This window comes from Erinaceus europaeus, chromosome 10 (assembly GCF_950295315.1).
Source record: "Erinaceus europaeus chromosome 10, mEriEur2.1, whole genome shotgun sequence".
Taxonomy (NCBI): Eukaryota; Metazoa; Chordata; class Mammalia; order Eulipotyphla; family Erinaceidae; genus Erinaceus; species Erinaceus europaeus.
In genome coordinates this window covers 114,000,064-114,025,306 of record NC_080171.1, presented here as the reverse complement: position 1 = coordinate 114,025,306, position 25,243 = coordinate 114,000,064, and the positions used below count along the sequence as shown (strand labels likewise).

The 25,243-nt window shown below is 49.4% G+C and overlaps 1 protein-coding gene across 1 annotated transcript in view; it reads left to right on the top strand.

Moving 5' to 3' along the window:
* PHF2 (PHD finger protein 2) overlaps positions 1–25,243 on the top strand; it is a 71,731-nt gene that overhangs the window by 19,531 nt on the left and 26,957 nt on the right. The window contains exons 2-3 of the mRNA XM_060200549.1: positions 20,328–20,413; positions 23,373–23,487. Coding sequence (XP_060056532.1) covers positions 20,328–20,413; positions 23,373–23,487 — 201 coding nt within the window. The remainder of the gene's footprint in view (positions 1–20,327; positions 20,414–23,372; positions 23,488–25,243) is intronic.

Genomic DNA, 25,243 nt, shown 5'->3' with positions numbered 1-25,243 from the left:
TGTGGACTGAAAGCAGGGGTCTCCCCTTGGTCTAGAGTCTATGTTCCTGCGAATATAACCTCAGACCTTGGACTGAATTTTCTCTCTGGTCAAATTTGCCTTCCCAGGTACCCTGTGAGTCGCCAAGGGCTTTATCCTGTTGGAAGACTTAATTCCCAGAGCTTCCTTCCCAGCCCAGGTTTTTGCTCTACATATGCATACAGTTGGTTTCCTTAGAAACTGCTGGAGTACTTGGTGCTTCTGGTTTTTAAAGGGACCAGACCCTTTTTCTGGAATATCTGTGACAAATCCCCCACAACAGGTTACAATATACAGAAGCGTTTTGAACGTTCATTTAAGATATCAAGAATTCCAGACTCTTAGATGATAGAGTTGAGGGGATGATTAAGGAAATTATAATGTACTCACACAATAGAAAATTATGGAGTCATCAACAATTAGGTTTTACGACAAGAGCTTAAGGACACAGAAACATGTTTATGTTTACACTTCACGGGGGAAGGGAAGCTAGACTCAGTATTTGGATGATAGTTGGTGTTAATCCCAACAGAAAGCAGAACGAAAGGTAACATGCCAAAATCTTAAGAGGGTTACAAAGAGTGTGGGTGGGGGGACTGAGAGGCAGCATACCCTGCAGAGCAGCATCTCAGCACCCCCCCCACCAAGTCGAAGTCCTAAATCCGGGTCCCACCCAGCTCCACACAGGAGCACTGAGCAAGCTCCAGGGGTGGCAGTGGTGCTGAGCTATCTCTCTCCCTCTCTATCCAAGTGAAATGAATGAAAAATAATTTAGAAAAAATATTTTTGCTTGCTTTTATTTTATTTTAATATATATTTTCATATTTTAATTATATATATATATATATATATATATATATTTGCCACCAGGGTTACTTCTGGGGCTTGGTGCCAGCACTATGAGTCCACAGTTCCTGGCAGCTTTTTTTTTTTTTTTTTCTACTTTCTTTATTTTTTTAACAGGATAGAAAGAAATTGAGAGGGGAAGGGAGACAGAGACGGAGAGAGACGGGGCCAGGCAGTGGCGCACCTGGTTAAGTGTCCAAACTACAGTGCACAGGGGTTCAAGCCTGCAGGGGGAAAACTTCACAAGTGGTGAAGCAGGGCTGCAGGTGTTGCTCCGTCTGTCTCCCTCTCTGTTTTACCCTTCCTCTCAATTTCTTGGCTATCTCTATCCAATGAATAAATAAAGGTAATTAAAAATTTTTATAATTGTTTTTGAAAATTTTTTATTATCTTTATTCATTTGACAGAGACAATCAGAAATCAAGAGGGAAGGTAGTGATAGAGAGGGAGCGAGGCAGAGAGACACCTCTAACCCTGCTTCATCACTTGCAAAGCTTTCCCTTTGCAGGTGGGACCTGGAGCTCGAACCAGGGTCCTTGTGCATTGTAACATATGTGCTCAACCAGGTGCGCTACCACCCGGCCCGGGTAATTAAAAAAAAAAAAAATTAGAGAGAAAGCAAGAGGGAGAGATAAATTGATTTGGGGGCCAGGCGATGGCGCACCTGGTTAAGCGCACACATTACAGTGCATAAGGAACTAGGTTCAAGCCCCTGGTCCCCACCTGCATTGGGGAAGCTTCATGAGTGGTGAAGCAGGGCTGCAGGTGTCTCTCTTCCTCTCTTACCTCTCTCTCCCCTCTCAATTTCTCCCTGTCTCTATCCAACAGAGAGATACCTGCAGACCTGCTTCATCACTTGGGGAGCATTCCCCCTGCAGGTGGGGGATGGGGGCTCAAACCCAGATCCTTTCGCTTGGTGATATGTGCGCTTAACCAAGTGCACTATTGTCCAGCCCCTTGCCTGCTGCTTTTATAGTTCTGTTTCTATTTCTTTTCATCATTTTTGGGAAGAGGGGTTAACAGTTTTCAGTATAGTTGTTGACACATGGGTACGGCTTCTCATCTCCTCATGACAGGTAACACTTTCACTCCCAACTTGGGCCTTTTCCCATCATCATGAGTCAGGATCCCAAGGCCTTCCACCCTTTCCCTTCCTCTTCTTCCCCAGAAACTTTTGCTTTGATGCCTTTCTTTCTTTCTTTCTTTCTTTCTTTCTTTCTTTCTTTCTTTCTTTCTTTCTTATTCCCTTTTGTTGCCCTTTTTTATTGTTGTAGTTATTGTTGTCGTCATTGTTGGATAGGAAGAGAGAAATGGAGAGAGGAGGGGAAGACAGAGAGGGGGAGAGAAAGACAGACACCTGCAGACCTGCTTCACCGACTGTGTAGCGACCCCCCTGCAGGTGGGGAGCCGGGGGCTCAAACCGGGATCCTTATGCTGGTCCCTGCACTTTGCGCCACCTGCACTTAACCCGCTGCGCTACCGCCCGAATCTCCTACCTTTCTTTCTTTCTATGCATTTTCCATCTTATTTTCCCGGAGTAGACTATAGTTTGTATAGTTAGTAATAATGTGTGCGGATTGTTACCTTGGAGGCTTACAACCTGTCTGTTTAGAAAGGGGTGAGAGGGGTGCTAGCACTTCTAGAGCCCTGCCCAGTCAGAGTCTGCATCACCTGCTTTTAGGACTGTTTCAGGCTACAGTCAGGCTACAGGCTGATTGGTCTGGCTGTCTCTTCCACCCCCTACCCACCTCCCATGCACAGACACACGGATGACGGAGACCCCACAGCAGGAGTGGCATGTCATTCCCCAGCTGCTCTCACACCCACCTGAGTGCCCCACCCTCAGTTGAGACTCAGGACCCAGCAGCTTTAAAGGGGGCACAATCCCTGTGCCAGCCACACTCCCTCCATCTGTCTGGTTCCTGTGGCGGGTGGACTGGTGAGAAGATGGCCGGCCAGAACAAAGTGTGTCCAACAGGCCCCCAGGGCATGGCAGATTCTCTGGGACTTTCCTCCTGGCTTCTGTGCTCCTGGTACTGGGATCTGGAGGCAGAAGTTGTGGCGGGAGGGGAGCACAGAGGGTGTCCAGCCTGGGGTAGGGTGTGCACAGCCCTGGGAAGCCCCAGCTCAGCCCAGTGAACACACAGGGCCTTCGTGTCCCAGCTTGTTGTAAGTCAGAAGCAGCATTTTCCTGGTCACCTGGGGGTTTGTGACCACGTGTGCACTTAACCAGTTGTGTTACCACCTGCCCCCACATTTCTTCTTAAGAAAATACTCAAACTTGGGGAGTCGGGCTGTAGCACAGCGGGTTAAGCGCAGGTGGCTCAAAGCGCAAGGACCGGCATAAGGATCCCGGTTCAAGCCCCCAACTCCCCACCTGCAGGGGAGTCGCTTCACAGGCGGTGAAGCAGGTCTGCAGGTGTCTATCTTTCTCTCCCCCTCTCTGTCTTCCCCTCCTCTCTCCATTTCTCTCTACCCTACCCAACAACAACTACAATAAAGGCAACAAAAGTAAATATTAAAAAATACACTTAAAAAAAAAGAAAATACTCAAACTTAAAAAATTTGATAGGACAGGGAGAAATCGGGAGGCAAGAGGAGATAGGGAGAGAGAAAGACACACCTGTAGCATTGTTTCACCACTCTCAAAGCTTCTCCTGGAGGTGGGGATCAAGGGCTTGAACCCAGGTCCTTGACACTGGAATGTGTGCCCTCAGCCCCCCCCCCATGCCACAGCCCATCCCCCAACACCACCTCTTCTTGAGTCCCTCATCCACTGATAGGCACTGAGATAGTTTCCACTTCTTATGCATATTGAATAGTGCTGTGGTGAACTTGGAGGTGCAGATATCTGTTTGACATCACGTTTTCAATTCTTTCAGTTAAATGCTTACAAGTGCAACTGCGTCATCACATGGTGGTTCTGTTTGTTAACGAATGCCTTTCCAGTTTGTTGATGGTTTTCTTAAAAGCTCTGCAAAGCCTTCTTAGTTTGATGTAGTTCTACTTGTTTGCTTTTGAGTTTGATACTCATACTTTTGTGATACCCCCAAAATTATTCCCAGGACTCACATAATGGGGCCTTTTCCGGTTTTATCCTTTGAGTTTTGTTGCCTTTACTTGATTTCTAGTTATTTTTTGTGAGTGGTATAAAATAGAAGTCTAGTTTCATTTTTTATTTTTTCCACCTTTAAATGTCCAATTTCTCAGACCATTTATTAAAGAGGCTGCCTTTTTCTCCATTGACTTTTCTTTGCTCCCTTGTCAAAGATTAACTGATCACATATGCTTGGGTTTATTTTTGGTATCTTTATTCTATTTCTTTGATCAGTTTGTTTGTTTTTATGCCAATCCCATAATTTTTTTTATTATTACTACAGTTTTGTAATAAAGTCTGAAATCAGGAAGTGTGATGCCTTCAGCTTTGTTCTTTTTCAAGATGGTTTTGACTATTCAGGGTCTTTTTGTAGTTCCATACAAGTTTTAGGATTGTTTTATTTCCTTAAATTATTTGAAAAAGAGCTCTGTTCATGTGATGAAGGGTGGGGGGTAGAAGGGAGAAAGAGAGAGAGAGAGGGAGAGAGAGAGAGAGGGAGAGAGAGAGAGAGAGAGAGAGGGAGAGGGAGAGGGAGAGGGAGAGGGAGAGGGAGAGGGAGAGAGAGAGGGAGAGAGAGAGAGAGAGAGAGAGGACGAGAACTCAGGACCTCATGCTTGGGAGTCCAGTGCAGTATCCGCTGTGCCACCTCCTGGAGCACTAGATCTAATATCTTTAGAGTAGTTTTAGACTCAGAGAGTGAGTGGGAAGTGCAGAGTTTCTCTTCTCCACCCTCAACCTCCCTATTATTAACACGTTGGCGTGGTACCTTCGTGAAACTGGTGACCCAGTGTTGATGTATTATTAATTTATTTTAGTGAAAAATTGATTTACTTACGAGAGAGAGGAGGAGGGTGGAGAGAACCAGACCCTCACTCTGGCACAGGCTGTGCCAAGGATCAAACTTGGAACCTCCTTCCTGCTGGAGAGTCCAATGCATTATCTGCTATGCCACCTCCCAGGCCACTATTTTTTTTAAAAAAATGTATTTATTTATTTTCCTTGTTGTTGCCCTTGTTGTCTTTTTTTGTGTGTGTAGTTATTATTGTTGTTGTTACTGATGTCGTTGTTGGATTGGACAGAGAGAAATGGAGAGAGGAGGGGAAGACAGAGAGGGGGAGACAAAGACAGACACCTGCAGACCTGCTTCACTGTCTGTTAAGCAACCCCCCTGCAGGTGGGGAGCCCAGGGCTCGAACTGGGATCTTTATGCCGTTCCTTGCACTTTGCACCACATGTGCTTAATCCACTGCATTACCGCCCAACTCCCTATTTTTAATTTTTCAAAAAGAATTTTGACAGAGCCCTGATCAGCTCTGGTTTATGGTGGTGCCAGAGATTGAATCTGTGACCTCTGAGCCTCAGACATGAAAGCCCATTGCATTAACCATCTTGTTATCTCCTAAACCCCTAGTACAGACTGAAGTCCACAGTTTATCTGAAAGTTCACTCTTGGTGTTGGACAAATGCACAATGATATATACCTTCTGTTGCAATATCATCAAGAGTGGTTTTTCTGTCCCAAAAATTCTCTCTGTTTTTCTCCCCCTGCCTCCCATCCTTCCCTACAACCGCCAACCCTAGTTTTTGTCTTTTCCAAAAATGCCATTGAAATAACTCAGTTGGTTTTTTTTCATACAGTAATAAGAATTTTGACAAACCCCCCCTCCCCTTGGCTTAGAAGCACGTTTTTCTTTAACACTGAGTATTTTTTTTGTTTGTTTGTTTCTAGGGTTATTGCTGGGGCTTGGTACCTCCATCACAAATTTTTTTTCCCCTTTTTTTGCCCTTGTTTTATCGTTGTGGTTATTATTACTGTTGTTATTGCTGTTGCTGTTGTTGGATAGGACAGAGAGAAATCAAGAGAGGAGGGGAGACATAGAGGGGGAGAGAAAGATAGACACCTGCAGACCTGCTTCACTGCTTGTGAAGTGACTTACCTGCAGGTGGGGAGCCGGGGGCTCGAACAGGGATCCTTATGCCGGTCCTTGCGCTTTGTGCTATGTGTATTTATTCCACTGCGCTACATACAGCCTGACTCCCCTGAGTAATACATGACTCTCTGAATGGGCCACAGTTAATCCACTTACCTAGTGAAGAACACCGTAGTTGCTTTCAAGTCTTGGCAATTTGTTCAAAGTAAAGCTCCTTTAAATATCCAAATGTCTGTGTGCAGGCTTTAAGTGAACACAGTTTTTAAATCATTGAATAAATATCAAGGAACATGGTTGCTGGATCTTGTGATAAGACTTTGTTCAGTTTCTTTCTTTCTTTTTTTTTTTTTTTTGAAACTACAAATATTGTCTTCCAAAGTGGTCATATCAATCTTCATCTCTGCCAGCAAGGAGTCAATTTTTCTGTTGCTCTGTATCCTCACCAGCATAGGGGACTTGTCAGGGTCCATACGTGGCCATTCTGACAGGTGTGCAATGGTCTCTGGTTTCTTCAGACTGCCTGTGTGTGTGTATTTTGGCAACCAATTTGTTGCACAAAATTATTCTTAGACAAGAAAACTGTCCTTTTTTATTATTATTATTATTTTTAGAGCACTGTTCAGCTCTGGCTCATGGTGGTGTGGGGGATTGAACCTGGGACTTTGGAGCTTCAGGCATGAGAGTCTCTTTGCATAACCATTATGCTATCTACCCAAACCAAGAAAACTATTTTCTTTCATGCCACAACACAGAGGGGCTAACAGTAACCCTCATACACATTTGCTTCCCACTGGGACTTTGCGGGAATCTACTGATCCAGATGGACTCCTCCCCTCCCCTCCCCTCCTCCCCTCCCCTTCCTTTCCTTGTTGCTTCCCCTTCCCCCTCCCCTTCCCCTTCTTCCTTCTTTTCTTCCTTCTTCCCTTACTAGAGGGTGAGAGATAGAGACCCTAACAGGAGAGACACCATAGCCCTACTCACTGCTCTCCATGCTTCCTTCTGAATGGCATTCCCATGTGACCTGAGCTCTGAACCTGCATCCTCATAGGCAGCAGAGTGTGCTCTCTACCCAGTGAGATGTCTCCCCGCTTCTCAACTCCTGTCATTGTGAATATCGGCATGCCCCCCCTATCACGTCCTGCTTTGTAGGCACAGTCAATGCACACATCTGTGTTAGGGCATCGATAGATACCTCTCTGCGCTTTGTAACCCAGTCTGTGGGTAATCACCTAACAGCTCTCCTGCTGGTGAATCCTTTAGCTATAGACTTTAGTTCCTCTGGGCCTGGGGAGGCTCCCCGGCGGTGGCGGCAGCCAGCGGTCCTTGCTGTAAGGTTTAAAAGAGGGATGGAGGAGGCCCACAGGCTAGTGCCCTTGATGCTGCTGCAGGCCTGTGTTGAACTAGGACTCTGTAGAGGACGTCCGGCATCCTGGTGTCCTTTGACCTCACAGCTGCTGTGCTATTGGCATGGCAGGAAGACAGCCCTACCCGGCTCCAAGGTCTGCTGCGGGCCCCTGGGCTGACGGGCTTCCCTCAGGCATGATGTGTGAGAAACTGTGTGTGCAGGGGGAGAGGGGCTGCTGCCGACCTCACAGCTGAGGACTGGCCCTGCAGGGAAAGCTGAAGGTCGCAGGGTGCCGTGGGCGCTAGCACCATCCTGAGGTCACACCAGAGGGGTGGGTCCCGCCACCCTGAGCTGGGGAACCTGCTGGCCCTGTGACTGGGGAAGACCAGAGGCTACAGACTGCCCAGTGGTGTGTCTCTGCTGGACCCCTGACATTGGTCCACACAGGACTGTCAGGGAAAGTTGTGTCTGCAGTGTGAAGATTTTGCATCAAGAAGAGGGGCACTCCCGGAATTCCCTAAAAATCGGAAGATCGACAACACTCAGTGCTGGCCTGGGGCTGTGGTGCTCCCCTGCTCCCTGCTGAGCACTCCTGAATGGGGTCGCACCTCTGTCCCTGCCAGGACAAATGTGCTGCCCCCCCCCCCCCCCCCGCCCACTTCATTCCCACCGTGCAGAAGTCAAGAGTCTCTGAGAACCCAGTATTTGGAGACCTATGAGCTCTAGGCTCCTCAAAGCATGTGGGGCCTCTGTCCTCTGTTTCCTGGAATGGGCGGAGGGCGACCTGTGAAGGGGCCAAAGCCGGGTTCTTTGTTCAGGATTCAGTGTCCTCATCTTAAAGCAAGAGGCCGAACAGGGGAGGTCTCTGCTGAGTTTTATTTCTGTGCTTCAAGAACCTGGATTGCCGAGTGTGTGTGTGTGTGTGTGTGTGTGTGTGTGTGTGTGTGTGTGTGTCTAGAGAGAGCGACAGAGAGATGAGAGAGATGCTCTCAGGAAGTTCTGAGAGCTTGTCTGCACAAGTACTGCCCACACTTGCACTTTACCTCTGTTCTATAGATTGATTTGTGAGTACCAGAAGAGTATTATTTTAAGTTTTTTTGTATATACTTTAAAAAAAAAAAAACAACCAGTGGCTCTGATGGAAATAAAGTCCATTCATTAAGAATATGTTAGTTCTGGCAGTAGCACAGCAGGTTAAGTGCATGTGGTGCAAAACAAGGACTGGCTTAAGGATCCTGGTTCCCCACCTGCAGGGGAGTCACTTCACAAGTGGTGAAGCAGGTCTGCAGGTGTCTGTCTTTCTCTCCTCTCTGTTTTCCCTTCCTCTCTCCATTTCTCTCTGTCCTATCCAACAACAACAATAACTACAACAATAAAACAACAAGGACAACAAAAGGGAATAAATAAATAAAATAAATATTAAAAAATAATAACTACAACAATGAAACAAGGGCAACAAAAGGGAATAAATAAATATAAAAAGAATTAAAAAAAGAAAAAGAATATGGTATTTCTCTGAAACTTTGGAAAGGGGAGAGGAATATATACACAGTGGGGAAAAAGTCCAGCAAATATTTGTCTTCAGTTAGCCCCTTCTTGTGACCACCAGTCCCCAGAGAAAGCCACTGGGTCAGGCTCCTGCTTGTTTTCTGAACATTCTGTCCACAGAGGCGCACGTTAATGCATCTCCTTCAGTGTCCCACAGAAGGATGGTGTACGCTCTGTATGCTTTGTTATTATTTTTGTTTATTTATTTACTATTGATAGAGACAGAGAGAAATTGAGAGGGGAGAGGGAAATAGAGAGACAGAGGAACACCTGCAGCCTGGCTTCACCGACTCACAAAGCTTTCTCTCTGCAAGTGGGGACCGGACGCTCGAACCTGGGTCCTGGTGCATTGTAACATGTGCGCTTGACCAGGTGTGCCTCCACCTGGCCCCACGTTTTGCGTTTTTATATGATTCAGGAATGAGCTTTTAAGAAGACAGCCCTTAGGAGTGCACTGTCTCAGCCTTATACCTGGGAGACTTCAGCGCTTGAGTGTTGTTCTTTGATTCGTCAGATGTTGGTCTCCTGTCTTGTCTTGCTTGCTTATGGATTTGAGTGGACGCTGCTCATTGCGCCTTCCATGTGGAGCAACTGTACCCACAGGAAACCAAAGACATTTACTCTCCAACAGACAGGACCGACTGTTGAGGATAGTTCTGAGGGCCAGGAGGCCAGGAGCCTCAATTGGCTAAGACGTGATCACTTTGTTTTGTGTTGCCGCATGTTTTCCCATACGAGTGGAGAAGAACATAAGGAGGCGCCAGGGAAGTAGTAGGATGTCTTTCTGGAGAGCACAAGGGAAGCGTCTGTTCACTATGGGAGGAGTTTTAGAAAGATAAAGACACCTGGAAAACAGAAACCCAGTAGGAATGGCGGGTGATAATCAGGGGTTTAAGAGGAGAAGGGACCCTTGAGCAGACCATTGCTCCGTGCATTCTGTCCTGCGAGCTGTCATTGCATCTTCCTGTGGCTTCTGCATGACTCCAGTCTCACATCTTTGCAATAAAAATATCTATACCGAAAAAAAAAAAATCTATACCGGGAGTCAGTGCAGTGGGTTAAGTGCAGGTGGCACAAAGCGCAAGGACCAGCTAAGGATCCCAGTTTGAGCCCCCGGCTCCCCACCTGCAGGGGGGTCGCTTCACAGGCAGTGAAGCAGGTCTGCAGGTGTTTGTCTTTCTCTCCCCCTCTTTGTCTTCCCCTCCTCTCTCCATTTCTCTCTGTCCTATCCAACAACAACAACAACAATAATAACTACAACAATAACTACAACAATAAGACAACAATGGCAACAAAAGGGAATAAATAATAAAATAAATAAATATTTAAATATATATATATATATTTGTACTTTGCACACCTGATCATGGAGTCACTTATGATTCTTATTCCCTTTTGTTGCCCTTGTTTTATTGTTTTATCTCGTCCTTGCTCCATCTTATCGGCAGCCCCGCCAGAGTGGTGCGGGGCAGTTTCCAGTTCTCCCCACTGTGTCCATAGTGCATCCAGGCCTGGGCGCCGAGGGAGTTCAGTTTCCTGACAGGCGCCGGTGTCTTTGCTCCTGGCTAGCACGCAGAGAAAGCATTTCTGACTTGTGTAGCTGTCGTCTGTCTGTCTCAGAGTTTGGGAGTCACTTCCTGTATAATTTCTTGGAGGATCCTATAATGTCTTTTTTAAAAAAATACTTTTTTATTAGTGATTTAGTAATGATTGACAGGATTGTGATATAAGAGGGGTACAATTTCATACAATTCCCACCACCAGAGTTTCATGGCCCACCCCGTCCATTAGAAGCTCCCCTATTCTTTTTATTTATTTTTTTTAAATATTTTTATCTTTTTATTTCTATCTTTCCCTAGTGGGCTGGGGCTCTGGGGAGGTGGGGCAGGACACATTGGTGAGCTCCTCTGTCCAGGGAAGTCAGGTGGGCGTCATGGTAGCATCTCGAACCTGGTGGCACCGCTCGGCTTGGCCTTCTCAGCACCATCTTGCCAATTTCTAGTTGACCTACACTATCCTACTGTGGCTCCTCTTTGTCCCCTCCCCCACAGTGTCTCTCCTACTGGCATGGAAATCCTGCTGTCACCCAGAATTCCCAGGTCCAAATCAGCCTTTTCTTGGAGAGCCAGCCAGGTGCTACCTTCGTGCCGCCATCTTCCCCTGGGAATGTCTTGACTTGGGGATAATAAGATCAATGCAGTACTTCAGTAAGTGGCCCCCTTGTGAGGACAACAGTGCTGGCAAACCTGGCCAGAGTGCAGACAAACAGAGGAGTCTCTGGGCCTCCCAGGCACATGGCCACAACCAGTGGCAGAGCAGTGGTTTTCAGAAGCCAGAGGCCCTTGGCAGAGAAGATTCTGGCATCCCCCTTTAGGGTTGAGATCACACTTCTGTGCGATGTCCTAGTGGCTAACTTTCCCTGTGAGGGTCCCTCTGAAGGATTCGGAGCAGAGCAAGGGGCCCACAGCATCCCCCTCCCACTCTCCCTTTTCTGGAACCCTTGCTCAAACCACAATTGGCAGTCCTGGGTGAGACCTGCGTCCCTGCACAGAGGGGTGGTGGGGGGAGGCAAAGTGGGAACCCCCTGAATGGAGTGGGGTGCAGGCATGGCTTTACTGAACCTGGGCACACTGCTGCTGGTGGGGGTCAGCCCTGGCTTTGCGGGTCCCCAGCCTGCAGTGCTCCATCTGTGCGTTTCCTGTCCCCGTGTGACCGTGAGCCCACGGGGTGGATGGGCAAACTGAAGCTGACCTGAAGGGAGCAGAGCAGGCCCTGGGGATGTGGGGCAGAACTGAGGAGCTGGGACAACAGGTCTATGGGGCAGACCTGACTGGAGGGAGCGGCCAGATGAGCAGAGGGAGGGGCCAGTGAGAGAGGGAGGGGCCAGGTGAGAGAGGGAGGGGTCAGGTGAGAGAGGGAGGGGCCAGGTGAGCAGAGGGAGGGGCCAGTGAGAGAGGGAGGGGTCAGGTGAGAGAGGGAGGGGCCAGTGAGAGAGGGAGGGGTCAGGTGAGAGAGGGAGGGGCCAGGTGAGCAAAGGGGCCACCAGGTGAGAGAGGGAGGGACCAGGTGAGAGGGGGAGGGGCCAGGTGAGCAGAGGGAGTGGCCAGTGAGAGAGGGAGGGGTCAGGTGAGAGAGGGAGGGGCCAGGTGAAGGGGGGCAGGTGAGAGAGGGAGGGGTCAGGTGAGAGAGGGAGGGGCCAGGTGAGCAGAGGGAGGGGCCAGGTAAAGGGGGGCAGGTGAGAGGGAGGGGCCAGGTGAGCAGAGGGAGGGGCCAGGTGAAGGGGGCAGGTGAGAGAGGGAGGGGTCAGGTGAGCAGAGGGAAGGGCCAGGTGAGCAGAGGTTGTGGGCAAGGGAGGCAGAGAAGTGAGCCTTGAGGAAGCACTCCAGGTTACCTTGCCTTTGTCAGCTAGCTGGTGGTGAATCAGGGACTCTTGGGGGCTGGCAGCTGGTGGAGATGGGAGGGGAAGGAGAGCCTTGTGGGGGGTGCATTGCCACAGACCAGCTGGGAGCTCTGGGCCAGCTGAAGCCGCAGACAGACTGGGACTGACCCGGCTACGCGTGTGTCCCCTCCACCAGCAGGACAGTCACCGCATAGTCCAGTGTGGCTTGAAGACGAGCCGGGCTGTGAGCCTAACGTCCAGCACTCGGCGAGTGGAGCGTGCCCACACCGTGCCAGGCAGATCCCTGGCGCTGCCCTGGTCTAACAGGGAGGCGAAAGCCTCGGTTCACAGAGGCAGACTGTGAACACTCACCTCGGACATGTCAGTCGTACATATTTGGTATGCTTTGCGTTTTCAAGATCGGGGGCACTGTTTGAGCCCCTCAGAGCCCTCTCAGCTTCCTTCTCAGTGTTGTGTGTGTTGGCTGAGGAAATCACCGGGCAGCCGGAGATTTGGGGCCTTTCCTACCCCTGGGCATCTGGCCCCGCAGGCCACTCACAGCCGACTTGGCTTGTGTGTGAGATGATGTGTGAGCATGACATTTTCAGAAACATCTGCCTGGTCTTTCCTGTCCTAACTGTGGTTTGACAGGCTGCACATCCCGTCTGTCCAGTCTGTGGCCTGTGGTCCTGTCTGTTGTCACTCACCCTGACCACTGTCCCCACAGAGTACTGAGGCGCTGGGTCTGGTCAGCCTCTAGCCTCCAGTGTTGACATGTCCTGGGGAGGTGTGTGTGGGGTTCTGTATGAAAACCCCAATTGTTGCACAAAGTACCAGGATGCTGGTGTGGCACAGGGCACACAGCGAGCGCTGGGCGGCTCTCAGGACGATGGATTGTGGCGGAGGAGACGGGATGTGTGGCTCTCACAAGTCAGCTTCTTTCTCCTTTAAATTGGTTTTGTTGACGTTGTTTTGCTGCCAGGGTTGTTGCTGCTGGGGCTCCTGCTGGGCACTACGAATCCACTGCTGCTGGTGGCCATTTTTTTTCCATTTTATTGGGCAGGACAGAGAGAAACTGAGAAAGGAGGGGGCCAGCTGGTAGTGCACCTGGTTAAGTGCATATGTTACAATGCGCAAGGACCCAGGTTCGAATCCCCAGTCCCCACCTGCAGGGGGAAAGCTTTGCAAGAGGTGAAGCAGAGCTGCAGGTCTCTCTCTTTCCCTCCACCTCTCTTGTTCTGCCTCTCCCTCCCTCTCTCCCTCCCCCTTCCCTCTTGATTTCTGGCTGTCTCTATCCGATAAATAACTAAAGATGGCAGTCAGGCGGTAGCCCAGCAGATTAATCGCATGTGGTGTGAAGCGCAAGAACTGGCGTAAGGATCCTGGTTTGAGCCCCCGGCTCCCCCCACCTGCAGGGGAATTGCTCCACAAGCAGTGAAGCAGTTGTCTATCTTTCTCTCCCCCTCCTCTCTCTGTCCTATGTAACAATGATAACATCAATAACAACAATAATAACTACAACAACAATAAAAAACAAGGTCAACAAAAGGAAAAATAAATAAATATAAAAAATTTATAAATAACTAAAGGCAATTTATAAAAAAGAAGAAATTGAGAGAGGAGGGGGAGATAGGGAAAGATAGACACTTGCTTCACTGCCTATGAAGCTTCCATCCTGCAGGTGGGGAGCAGGGACTCAAACTTAAATCCTTGCGTGGGTCCTTGTACTTAGCCAGGTGCGCCACTGCCTGGCCCCATTTTTTTTTTTTTCCTTGCCGCCAGGGTTATTACTGGGGCTGGGTGCCTGCACTACGAATCCACTGCTCCTGGAGGCTATTTTTCCCTTTTTGTTGCCCTTGTTGTTTATCATTGTTGTTGTTATTGCTGTCATTCTTGTTGGATAGGACAGAGGGTAATTGAGAAAGGAGGGGAAGACAAAGAGAGGGAGAGAAAGATAGACACCTGCAGACCTGCTTCACTGCCTGTGAAGCGACGCCCCTGCAGGTGGGGAACCGGGGGCTCGAACCGGGATCCTTACGCCCTTCCTTGCGCCTCCTGCCATGTGCGCTTAACCTGCTGCGCCACCTCCCGGCCCCCTGTTATTTTTGTTTGTTTGTTTGTTTGTTGTCTACCCCTCTGTCAGAGACAGAGGGGTAGAAAGCCAGAGACAGAAAGAGACCGGAGCACCAGGGCTCCCTTCAGGGCACTAGGAGTCAGGCTGCAGCCTGGGCTGTGCACACAGTGAAGCAGCAGGGACCCAAGTGAGTCGTTTCATAGGCCTTCTCCTCTGAACTGAGACAGAGTGTGTGCAACATAAAACAGCTTTCTGGGGGCCGGGTGGTGGCACACCTGTTTGAGCACACGTGTTACAATGCATGAAGACCCAGGTTCGAGCCCCTAGTCCCCACCTGCAGGGGGAAAGCTTCACGAGTGGTGAAGCAGGGCTGCAGGTGTTCCTCTCTATCACCCCTCCCTTCTTAATTTCTGTCTGTCTATTCAGTAAATAAATAAGTAAAGACAATAAGAATTAAAAAATAAAAAAGCAGCCTTTTGAAAGTGAATGTATACATCAGCGGCCTCTCATGCCTCCACAGACCAAGAGCCAAGGAGACCCCACACCTCTAAGCAGTCCCCAGCTCCCACACCACCTGCCCCCCTCTGTCTGTGCATTTCAGGGCACCGGGGTCACTCTACAGTACGGCCTTGTGTGTCTGACTTCTCCACTCGGCACCACGTTTCCAGCTTCCTCCTTGTGGTAGCTGGAGTCAGCACCTCACTCCCACTAGAGACTGAATCGCAGTCCATTGTGTGGACGAGCCCTGTGTGGTCCGTCCACTCACCAAGTAACGGGCACAGGGCTGCTTCCGTGTCTCAGTTATCATGGATAACAACCTTTATGAACACTTGGGTACAGAGATTAGTTTGAGTTCCTGTTTTCATTTCTCTGGAGGATCTCCCCTAGGCTCAGATGATTGGGTCACGTGGAAGTTCTATGATCAATTCATTGAGGAACTGCGATACACTGTCTTCCATAGAAATGACGTCCTTTGACCTTGGGTCCATACTCCCAGAGGGATAAAGAATAGGAAAGCTATCAGGGGAGCGGATGGGATATGGAGTTCTGGTGGTGGGAATTGTGTGGAGTTGTACCCCTCTTATCCTATGGTTTTGTTAATGTCTCCTTTTTTTAAAAAATAAATAAAAAGGAAGAAAGAAAGAAGGAAAGAAAGAAAGAAAGAAGGAAAGAAAGAAAGAAAGAAAAAAAGAAAGAAAGAAAGGAAGAACGGACGGACGCCCTTTGACGTCCCCACCGGTTAGGTCGGAGGGCTCTACTTTCTCGACATCCTCTCCAGCACTGGTTGTCTTCTTCTTGTCTTTCTCTTACTCTAGCCACCCAAGTCATGTGGTGGATATGAGTGGTTTCAGCAAAGGTGAGGCCAGTAGTTCATTTGCATTCCACTTGCTTCCTACTGAAAATGATGTAGACACAACATCTCCTTTGGACAAATGTCAGGGGCGCGGTGCACCTGGTTAAAGCACAAGGATCTGGGTTCCAACCCCCACTCCCTGCCTGCAGGGTCGGGGATGCTTCATACCCGATGAAGCAGGTCTGCAGATGTCTGTCTTTCTTCCCTTCTGTATCTCCGCTTCCCCTCTCAGTTTCTCTCTGTCCTATCCAATAAAATAGGGGGAAATGGCTGCTAGGAGCAGTGGATTCATAGTGCCAGCACTGAGCCCTAGCAATAACGCTGTAGGCAAAAAACAAAACAAAAAACAAACAAAAAACAGAAAAGAAAAGAAAAAGAGAGAAATGTCTACTTAAGCCCTTTGCCCCCCCCCCCCCAGTTGATTTGCTTGTCTTTTTGTTGTTCAGTTGTTGTTAAAGCTTTTTATGTATTCTAGGTACTAAACCTGTATCAGGTACACAACTTCCAAATATTCATACCTATTCTGTATGAGAACTCTTTTTAAAACATTTATTATTGTTTTAAAGATTTTAGGACTCGGGGGATAGCATCTCAGTTTATACAACAGACATTCATGCCTGGGGTCTTAATTTTAATTCCTGACACCACCATAGGCCAAAGCTGACCAGTTCTCTGGTTAAAAAAAAAAAAGGAAAATGGGGGTCGGGCGGTAGCGCAGCGGGTTAAGCACATGTGGTGTAAAGCGCAAGGATCGACATAAGGATCCCGGTTCAAGCCCCCGGCTCCTCACCTGCAGGGGAGTCGATTCACAGGCGGTGAAGCAGGTCTGCAGGTGTCTATCTTTCTCTCCCCCTCTCTGTCTTCCCCTCCTCTCTCCATTTCTCTCTGTCTTGTCCAGCAACAATGACATCAATAACAACAACAATGATAACTACAATAATACAACAACAAGGGCAACAAAAGGGAATAAATAAATATTAAAAGAAAGAAAGGGAGAAAGAAAGGAAAGAATGATTTCATATGAGCTGGAGTTGAGAGAGCACTACTCAGATTCATTTAGGGCTAGAGACTGAACCTTGCACCTCAAACATGTAAATACTGTTGAGCTATTTCCCTGGTCACCTCTCTTTTTCTTGACAGTGTAATTTGGTGAACAAAAGTTTAAATTTTTGATGATGACTAATTTACTTATTTTATTTATTTTTAAAGATATTATTTATTTATTTATGAGAAAGATAGGAGGAGAGAAAGAACCAGCTATCACTCTGGTATATGTGTTGCCGGGGATTGAACTCGGGACCTCATGCTTGAGAATCCAGTGCTTTATCCATTGCACCACCTCCCGGACCACTATTTTATTATTTTATTTTATTTTATTTTATTTTTTTGCCTCCAGGGTTATTGCCGTAGCTCAGTGCCTGTACCACAAATCCATTTTTCCCCCTTTTGTTTTATCATTGTTGTGGTTATTATTATTGTTGTTGTTGTTGCTGTCATTGGATAGGACAGAGAGAAATGGAGAGAGAAGGGAAAACAGAGAGGGGGGAGAGAAAGACAGACACCTGCAGAGATAGACACCACTTGTGAATCGACTCCCCTGCAGGTGGGGAGCCGGGGGATCAAACCAGGATCCTTGTGCTTCACGCCACTTGTGCTTAACCCTCTGTGCTACCGCCCGATTCCCACTTATTTTATTTTAACTGTTCTACTTAAGTTTCCAGTTTCTTGAAACTTAAGTTTCCAGTTTCATATCTTGATCCCCATGACTAATTTCAAGGTCATAAACATTTACCCTTATTTTCTTCTAAGAGTTTTATAGTTTTAGCTATTACATTTCTGTTATTAATCTATTCTGATTAAGTTTCTTTTTCTTTTTCTTTTCTTTTTTTTTTTTTGTATGTGGCTTGAGGCAAGAGTCCGACTCCACTTTTTTCCCTTCCAGTCTGCGTCTTACTTGATGAAGGGAATGCCGGCTCGTAGAGCCATTGCTGTTGTGAGGGCATGTTTGCACATTCCCACCAGGCAGGTGTCAGTACATGTCACTCTTCACTAAGCCGCCATCCTGTTGCACCACAGGAATTTATGTTCCCTGAAGCCCCTTGTGCTCCTACCTCACTTGTCTGAGCCCCCAGTTCCGCCCCACAATCTATTTGGGATTCTTCCTTTCTTTTTAAAATATTTTTTATTCCCTTTTTTTTTTTGCCCTTGTTTTATTGTTGTAGTTATTATTGTTGTCGTAGTTGTTGGATAGGACAGAGAGAAATGGAGAGAGAGGGGGAGAGAAAAAGCAGCTGCAGACCTGCTTCACCACCTGTGAAGCGACTCCCCTGCAGGTGGGGAGCCAGGGGCTTGAACCAAGATCCTTACACCGGTCCTTGTGCTTCACGCCGCGTGGTGTGCGCTTAACCCGCTGCGCTACCGCCCAACTCCCAGGATTCACCCTTTCTTGCCCTTTAATTGGTTTTCTTAGATTCCATCTTTGAGTGAGATCATCTGGTATCCATCCTTCACCTGTGGCTTGTTTCACTCAGCACGATTCCTTCCATTTCCATCCATGCTGTAGCACAGGAGAATATGCCATCGTTTCTTACAATGTAATAACTTCCTTAACCACTCATCTGTTGTTGGACACTCGTATTGTTTCGTAATGTTGGCTGTTGCAGAAAGGGGTGTGTATAGATCTTTTCAAATAACTGTTCTTGTGTTCTTGGATAGATGTCTAGGAGAGGATGTGTTGGGTTATAAGGTAGGTTCATATTCAGTATTTGCAGAAGTCTCCAAACTGCTTTACATAGGGGCTGTAGTAATTACAGTCCCACCAACAGTGTACAAGAATTTCCCTTCTCTCCACATCCTCACCAGCCCTTGTTTCTGTACTTTTTGATATAGGGAGTTCTCACAGGGGTGAGGTAGTATTGCATTGTTGATTTCTCTGACAAATCCACTTTTTTCTTTTCTTTTTAAATTTATTATTATTAATTTATTTATAAAATAAAAAATATTGACAAGACCATAGGATAAGGGGTACAGTTCCACAGAATTCCCACCAGTAGAGTTCCGTAGCCCATGAAAACTTTACTATTCTTTATCTCTCTGGGAGTATGGACCCAGGATTATTATGGGATGCAGAAGGTGAAAGGTTTGGCCTCTGGAATTGCTCCTCTGGTGAACATGGGTGTTGGCAGGTCGATCTATACTCCCAGCCTGTTTCTATCTTTCCCTGGTGGGACGGGGCACTGGAGAGGTGGGGGTCCAGGACACATTGGTGAGGTCCTCTGTCCAGGGAAGTCAGGTTGGCGTCATGGCAGCACCTGCAACTTGAAAAAGTGTTAAGGTATACAGCAGAACAAATTGTTTAATAGTCAGGAACCTAAAGGCAAGAATATAGCAGATGACATTTGGGGTCTCCATTTTGGAAAAAGCTAGTAGGTCTATTTTAGGTATATTCCTAGGGACCCATGACTTTACTAATTTTTGCCTGAGTCCGACTGAGAGCTAACATGCAGGTGGACCCAAGGTCTTGTCTGGGAAGATGGTGTCAGAGGTGGGAATAGGACTAGAAAGCTGGATCAGGGAAGAGAGTAGCTTCCAAACATGGGGAAAGTATATAAATATCATTAACTATAAACCCCACTGATTTGATCTGGGGCCCATATTCAGCACAGGAGCCTGTGTAACCTCTGCATCCCTGTAGGTCTGAGCTCACATTCTGTGGTCATAGCTAGGAACATTCCAGGCTGCACTCATTGCTGGACCCATCTTCCTTTATTGGGGGGTTAACGGATTATAATACGGCCGTTGACACGAGGGTACACTTTCTCATTTCTCCATTATAGGTGTCTGCAAAACACTCCCACTTCCGATTTAAGTTCTTTCCCACCAACATGCGCCAAGCCTCTCCCCAAGACCTCCCCCCCACCCCGATCCCCTTTCTGCTTCTTCACCTCTGGGGTCCTTTGCTCTGGTCCAAGTTTTACTTTGTGTTTTCCCTTTCTGTCCTTGTTTCTTAAATTCCACTAATGAATGAAATCAGCCTCTTTCTGGCGTATCTCGCTTCACATGACTCCATCCAAGAAGACGGCAGAGCAGTTTGCCATCGTGTTTATAGACCGCAGCTTTCTCAACCACTCATCTGTTGTGGGGCAACTGGGTTGCGTCCAGGTTTGGGCTACTATGAACCGTGCTGCTCTGAACATAGCTGTACATAGATTGTTTTGGATGTGTGTATTTGCTTCCTTTGGATATAGCCCCAGGAGAGGAGTTTCCGGGTCATAGGGGCGGCCCATTAATAAAGTTCTGAGGATTCTCCAGACTGTCAACTCCGCCATTAATATCCAGTTGTTCCAGCGTCATGGTTCAACCTTCTGGGGAGGGTGACTTCTAACAGGCCCTCATAAAGTCTAGAGGGTCCCTGTCCATGGCTCTGAGCTGTTCCTGGTACAGTGATAGAAGTGGCCTGACTACAAGACCCCCACCCCCTGACCTCCCTGAGTTCTGTGGCAGCAGAGCAGTGAGGGTTCTCCCAGAGGCAGGGCTGTAAGAGGGCCAGCTCCATCCCCTTTTTCTGGTCACCTCCAGCCAAGCCTTCCTTGCCCCTCCCTGCCCTGAGATCCCACCCCTGTGGCCCACTGTCCCTACAGTTATTCTGCTCATTGAGTGTTAGCTGCCTGAGCTCCATGGGAGGCTCTGGAGGAGCCGCTGGGTGCCATTGATGTCTGTGTCTCATCTGTTTCAGCTGTGTTGGAGTGGAAGAGGAGGAGGCCCCGGACATTGACATATACCACTGTCCAAACTGTGAGAAAACCCATGGAAAGTCCACCTGTAAGTACAGCCCTGTGCTGATGCCCCCCGGGTTGAATCATGGACTTTACTTGACCTTGGCCATGACCTCATCTTGGGTTTGCTGGAGTGAGCTGCCTTGGTGCCTGGGGTCCTCCACCAACCTTGCTCCCTACCACCTGTGGCCTAAGCACTGCTCACTGTGGGCCGCTCTCAGCCCAGTGCAGACATCTGGCCATTTTCAAGACTTGGGCAGCAGTGAAACCTCCAGCACCTGCATGTCCGGGTGAGACCACCTGGATGAGGGACTCTGACTGGGGAAATGGGTTGAATGAGATGACAGGCCAGCGGGGGGGGGGGGGGGTTGGCCAAGTCCCACCCCCCACCGGCCACAGTCACAAGGACAGCTGGTGTGCTCTCCCTCCCTTCAGCAGCAGGGATCCTGGTGATCCCTTTCCTAAATGACCTGCTGTGTGTGCCTTCAGGGACTTTCTTCCACTTGGCCCAGTCTCCCACTGTGCACCATATCTACTTAGCCAACGGAGTAGGGTGCAAGACCACGTTGACCCTGGCTGCCCTCAGGGGGCACTGGGGGAAAGCAGGGCTGGAGCGGCGGTGCTGTCTGCAGCCTGAACACAGTCTACGGCCCAGGGGCACGTGTGGCTCCCGGGGCAGCCACACATCTCACAGGTGGGGCCATGGTGTCTGGCTTGTTTCAGAGTCTGAAGCAGACTGGCCACAGTGTGCACAGTTCTCCGTCCCCTCAAGCCTACCCCTTGTGGCTGGGCTCTTTATAAAGCAGGGCTGACTGCTGGGCCCAGCCACTGTGTGCCTGTGGTGCAGAGACAGGACAGCAGTCACCCAGCCTGGCACTGCCTGCCTGTAGCACTCGGCAGGTGCAGGGGTTGTGCCCAGCCTTTCCAGCCTTTCCAGTCTCAGGTCCTCTCCCGCCCCGCCCTGGAGGCTCAGACAGAGGGGTCGGTGCAGCTCAGGGGAGACCATCCAACATAAGAGTCTCCGGGTCCACTCTGTGGTGGGCTGCTTAAGAAGAGCTGAAGTGTAGAGCAGCCTAGACCTCCTGGAATCAAAGGCCACAGGGTTCCTCCAGAGGCCCTGACACCCATCTCTACTGTCCTCAAGAAGCTGAGCTGGCACATGGGTGTCACCTGACCCCCTCCCACACTCTTCCCAGTCCTGGGTCACAACCTACAAGCCGTCGAATACCCAGGTGTCCAGGAGCTGAGGTCTTCTCACTCAGCACCCCTCTCAGCCTGTCACTCAGCACCCCTCTGCAGAGACCAGGCCAGAAGCAACCCCTGAGTCGGGCCTACCAAGGAGGCCTCACTCCTCAGGGCACCTCCTTCCCTGGGACCTGACCCCCATGAGACCCTGTCACTATCTGCTGGGGCATGGCCTCATGACCCCAGCAGGGGCAGGTCCCTGTCTCCTCACCTGTTGATGTGTATCTTGCATCTGCTTCGAGATCCAAACCACTGTCCCCGCCAACTCCCTCAGCCTGTCATGTGGTCAAAAGCACTTCCTAGGGCAGCAGGCATTCCTGCCTGGACCCCTCCTGGCACGAGTACACACATGCCCTTACTGGACTGTGGGCACACATGCATGCCAGGCACACACATACACACAAGCCTGTACACACACTTGTGTCCTCATGGGCTGTGAGACCCTGGAGTGTGTGTCGGGCGGGGGGGGGGGGGTGAGGGGGGCATTTTCTCAACCCTTGCACCTACCCGCAGGGAACTGGGTGAGGTTGGCACAGCACAGAACCCTCCTGGAGGGGGCTCAGAAGAGGCTTCCTGTTGAGTAGAAAGGGGGCCAGAGGTGGGCAGGGCTTCACAGGAGAGAGTGGGCTGAGGCTGCAGGTGAGCCCTGACACGCCCTCCTGTAGCTGGTGGTAACAGGGACAGAGTGAGGACAGTCTGGTGACAGCAGCCCCTGAGCTGGGCCTGCCTCAGGCTTCCACAGGAGGGGGAGACACTGGGTAGGGGGTGCTGAGCAGACCTCCATTCCAGACCACCCCCCCTCCTTGTCTACTGTCAGGTCATGGCCCCTCAAGACCGTCTTAGACAAGAACACGACATTTGCACCATACTTGATTTCTTTTTATTTTTTAATTTTTTAAATTATCTTTACTTTATTTACTGGATAGAGACAGCCAGAAATCGTGAGGGAAGGGGTGATAAAGAGGGAGAGACAGAAAGACACCTGCAACATTGCTTCACCACTTGCAAAGCATTCCCCCTGAAGGTGGGAAATGGGGCCTCGAACCTGGGTCCTTGTGCATTGTAACATGTGTGCTCAACCAGGTGCGCCACCACCTGGTCGCCATACTTGATTTCTACGATGTATACAAACGAGCCTGGACCCTCCAGAGGGAGGATTGCGAGTGTGCACCTCCAGTGGCAGTGCCAGGCACACATGGGCAGCCTGGGCCAAACTACTGGATGTCTCTGCTCAATTTCACTAGAGGGATGCCAGCCCCAGCCTCCCCGGCCCCTTGTAAGGTGTAATAGCACCAGCAGTGCTTGGCTGTCCCCGTTCCATGGAGCCCTGCAGGCAGCCCGGAGCGAGCTCAGGCCCCCGGCTCAGGGGCTGGATCCCGGCTCAGCCATTTGTCTCTAGGGCTCGGTCTCATGACATGCTTCGTCCTGGTCTGGACAGAGCGGGTGTGCATGAGAGGCTGCCAGGAGACCCCAGCTTCTGGGCACTGCCACTGCTGAGTATTAGAGGGATGGTGGGCTGTGACCCAACACTGGGAAGAGTGGGAGGTGTCCTGTGCTGCCCAGGTGACAGCTCGGCACCGTGAGGGCAGGAGAGGTAGGTGGTGGGACCCTCAGGGGGCCCTATGGGCTTTGGCTCCAGGATGTCTGGGTCCCCCAGTGTTCACACTCCTGGGCCATCCTGTGGCTGGATCCCCTGGGCTGAGTCCCCGAGGGCGTCAGAGAAGGGTCTACAAGTGACGGGCTGCCTGCTGTCCCTCCAGTGAAAAAGAAGCGGACCTGGCACAAGCACAGCCCTGGGCAGACACCTGAGGTCAAGCCCGTGCAGAATGGCAGCCAGGTCTTCATCAAGGAGCTTCGGAGCAGGACCTTCCCCAGGTGGGTCCCCTAACCCCTCCTCACTCCTCAGGGGCTGTGGACCCCTCCTCAGGTGAGGCTGCACAGACATGGGGCAGATGCTCTCCTTTCCCTCTGGAACAAGTGCAAGGGCCCCTCACCCTGCCCACTCTGCCTTCTTTTGCTGTCTTGGCAGGGGGAGAAGTGTGGTCCTGGTTTGATGGGCAGGGAGTGGGGTGGGGTGAAGGTCCCAGGACCCTCAGTCTTGGCAGGATACTGTGCTCAAAGGCTGCTCCCTTGGGCAGGCCTGCTGGGTGTCCCTAATAGAGTGCCTGCCCCCCCCCCCCACACACCGCCAATGTCCTCATCCTGTGAGAGGACACAGAGCATGGACAGGGCCCTGGAGCACCTTCTGGGGAGAAGGGAAGCACCAGCGTCCACACAGATCAATCCCTGAGCCACCCAGAGCCCCTCTTCAGCCCTGTACAGTGAGAGCTGTTACTGTTTGTCAGATGGATTCTTTTTGTCGCTGTTGTTGCCCTTGTTTTTTTTTTTTTCTTGTTGAAGTGATTATTGTTGTGGTTATTGATGTCATTGTTGTTGGATAGGACAGAGAGAAATGGAGAGAGGAGAGGAAGACAGAGAGGGGGAAAGAAAGACAGACCTGCACACCTGCTTCACCACCTGTGAAGTGACTCCTCTGAAGGTGGGGAGCCGGGGGCTCGAACTGGGATCCTTAGTCCTGTCCTTGTGCTTAACCCGCTGTGCTACTGCCGACCCCTTGTCAGATAGATTCTTTATTTTCTCCTTCAAGTGTGAAGGATAATGAGCCAGGTGCAGAATTCTACATTGTTGGGGTATTTTTGTTTTAACTCTATGTCTTTCACCCCATTCTCTTCCTGCTTGTGTGAGATTTGATGAGAAAGCCAAGGGGCCAGGCAGTAGCGCACCTGGTTAAGTGCACACATTACAGTGCGCAAGGTCCCAGGTTCGAGCCTCTGGTCCCCACCTGCAGGGGGAGAGCTTCACAAATGGTGAAGCAGGGCTGCAGGTGTCTCTCTGTCTCTCTCCTTCTCCATCTCCTCCTCCCCTCTCAATTTCTTTGTCTCTATCCAATAATAGATAAAATAAAATAAAATGAAAAGAAATCTACCCCTATTCTTATTCTTGTTCTTCTGTGGGTATTTTCCCTCTTCCTCCTCTCCCCACCCTTCTGAAATCTTTTTCTGCTTGCCCTCTCCACCTCTATTGCACTGTCATTCCTGTGCCGCACTGTGTAGCCATTTAAAGGCACAGCCACTTGGTCTTTGGTATATTCACAGATGTGTTTGGTCTTTGGTATATTCACAGATGTGTTTGGTCTTTGGTATATTAACAGGTGTGTTTGGTCTTTGGTATATTCACAGATGTGTTTGGTCTTTGGTATATTCACAGACGTGTGCACTGTTGCCAGCCAATTCTTGACCACTGTCAGCAACCCAAGGAAACATGTGTCTCTGGCTATCACCCCAGCCACCTTCTCTCCCTCCACCACTGCCAATCACTAGCTCACCTTATGTCTCTGCAGATTTGTCTGTTTCAGCTAAGAGGACCCACACACTTTGTAGTCTTTTGTGTCCAGCTTCTCTTGCTCTTTTTTTTTTTCTGTAACTTGTTATTTTCTTTTAAAATATTTAAAAATATTTGTTTATGTGCCTGGGAGGTGGTACAGTGGATAAAGCCTTAGACTGTCAAGCACTTTCAAGCATGGTGTCCCAAGTTTCAGGCTCCCAGTATTGCATGTGCTAGAGGGATGTTT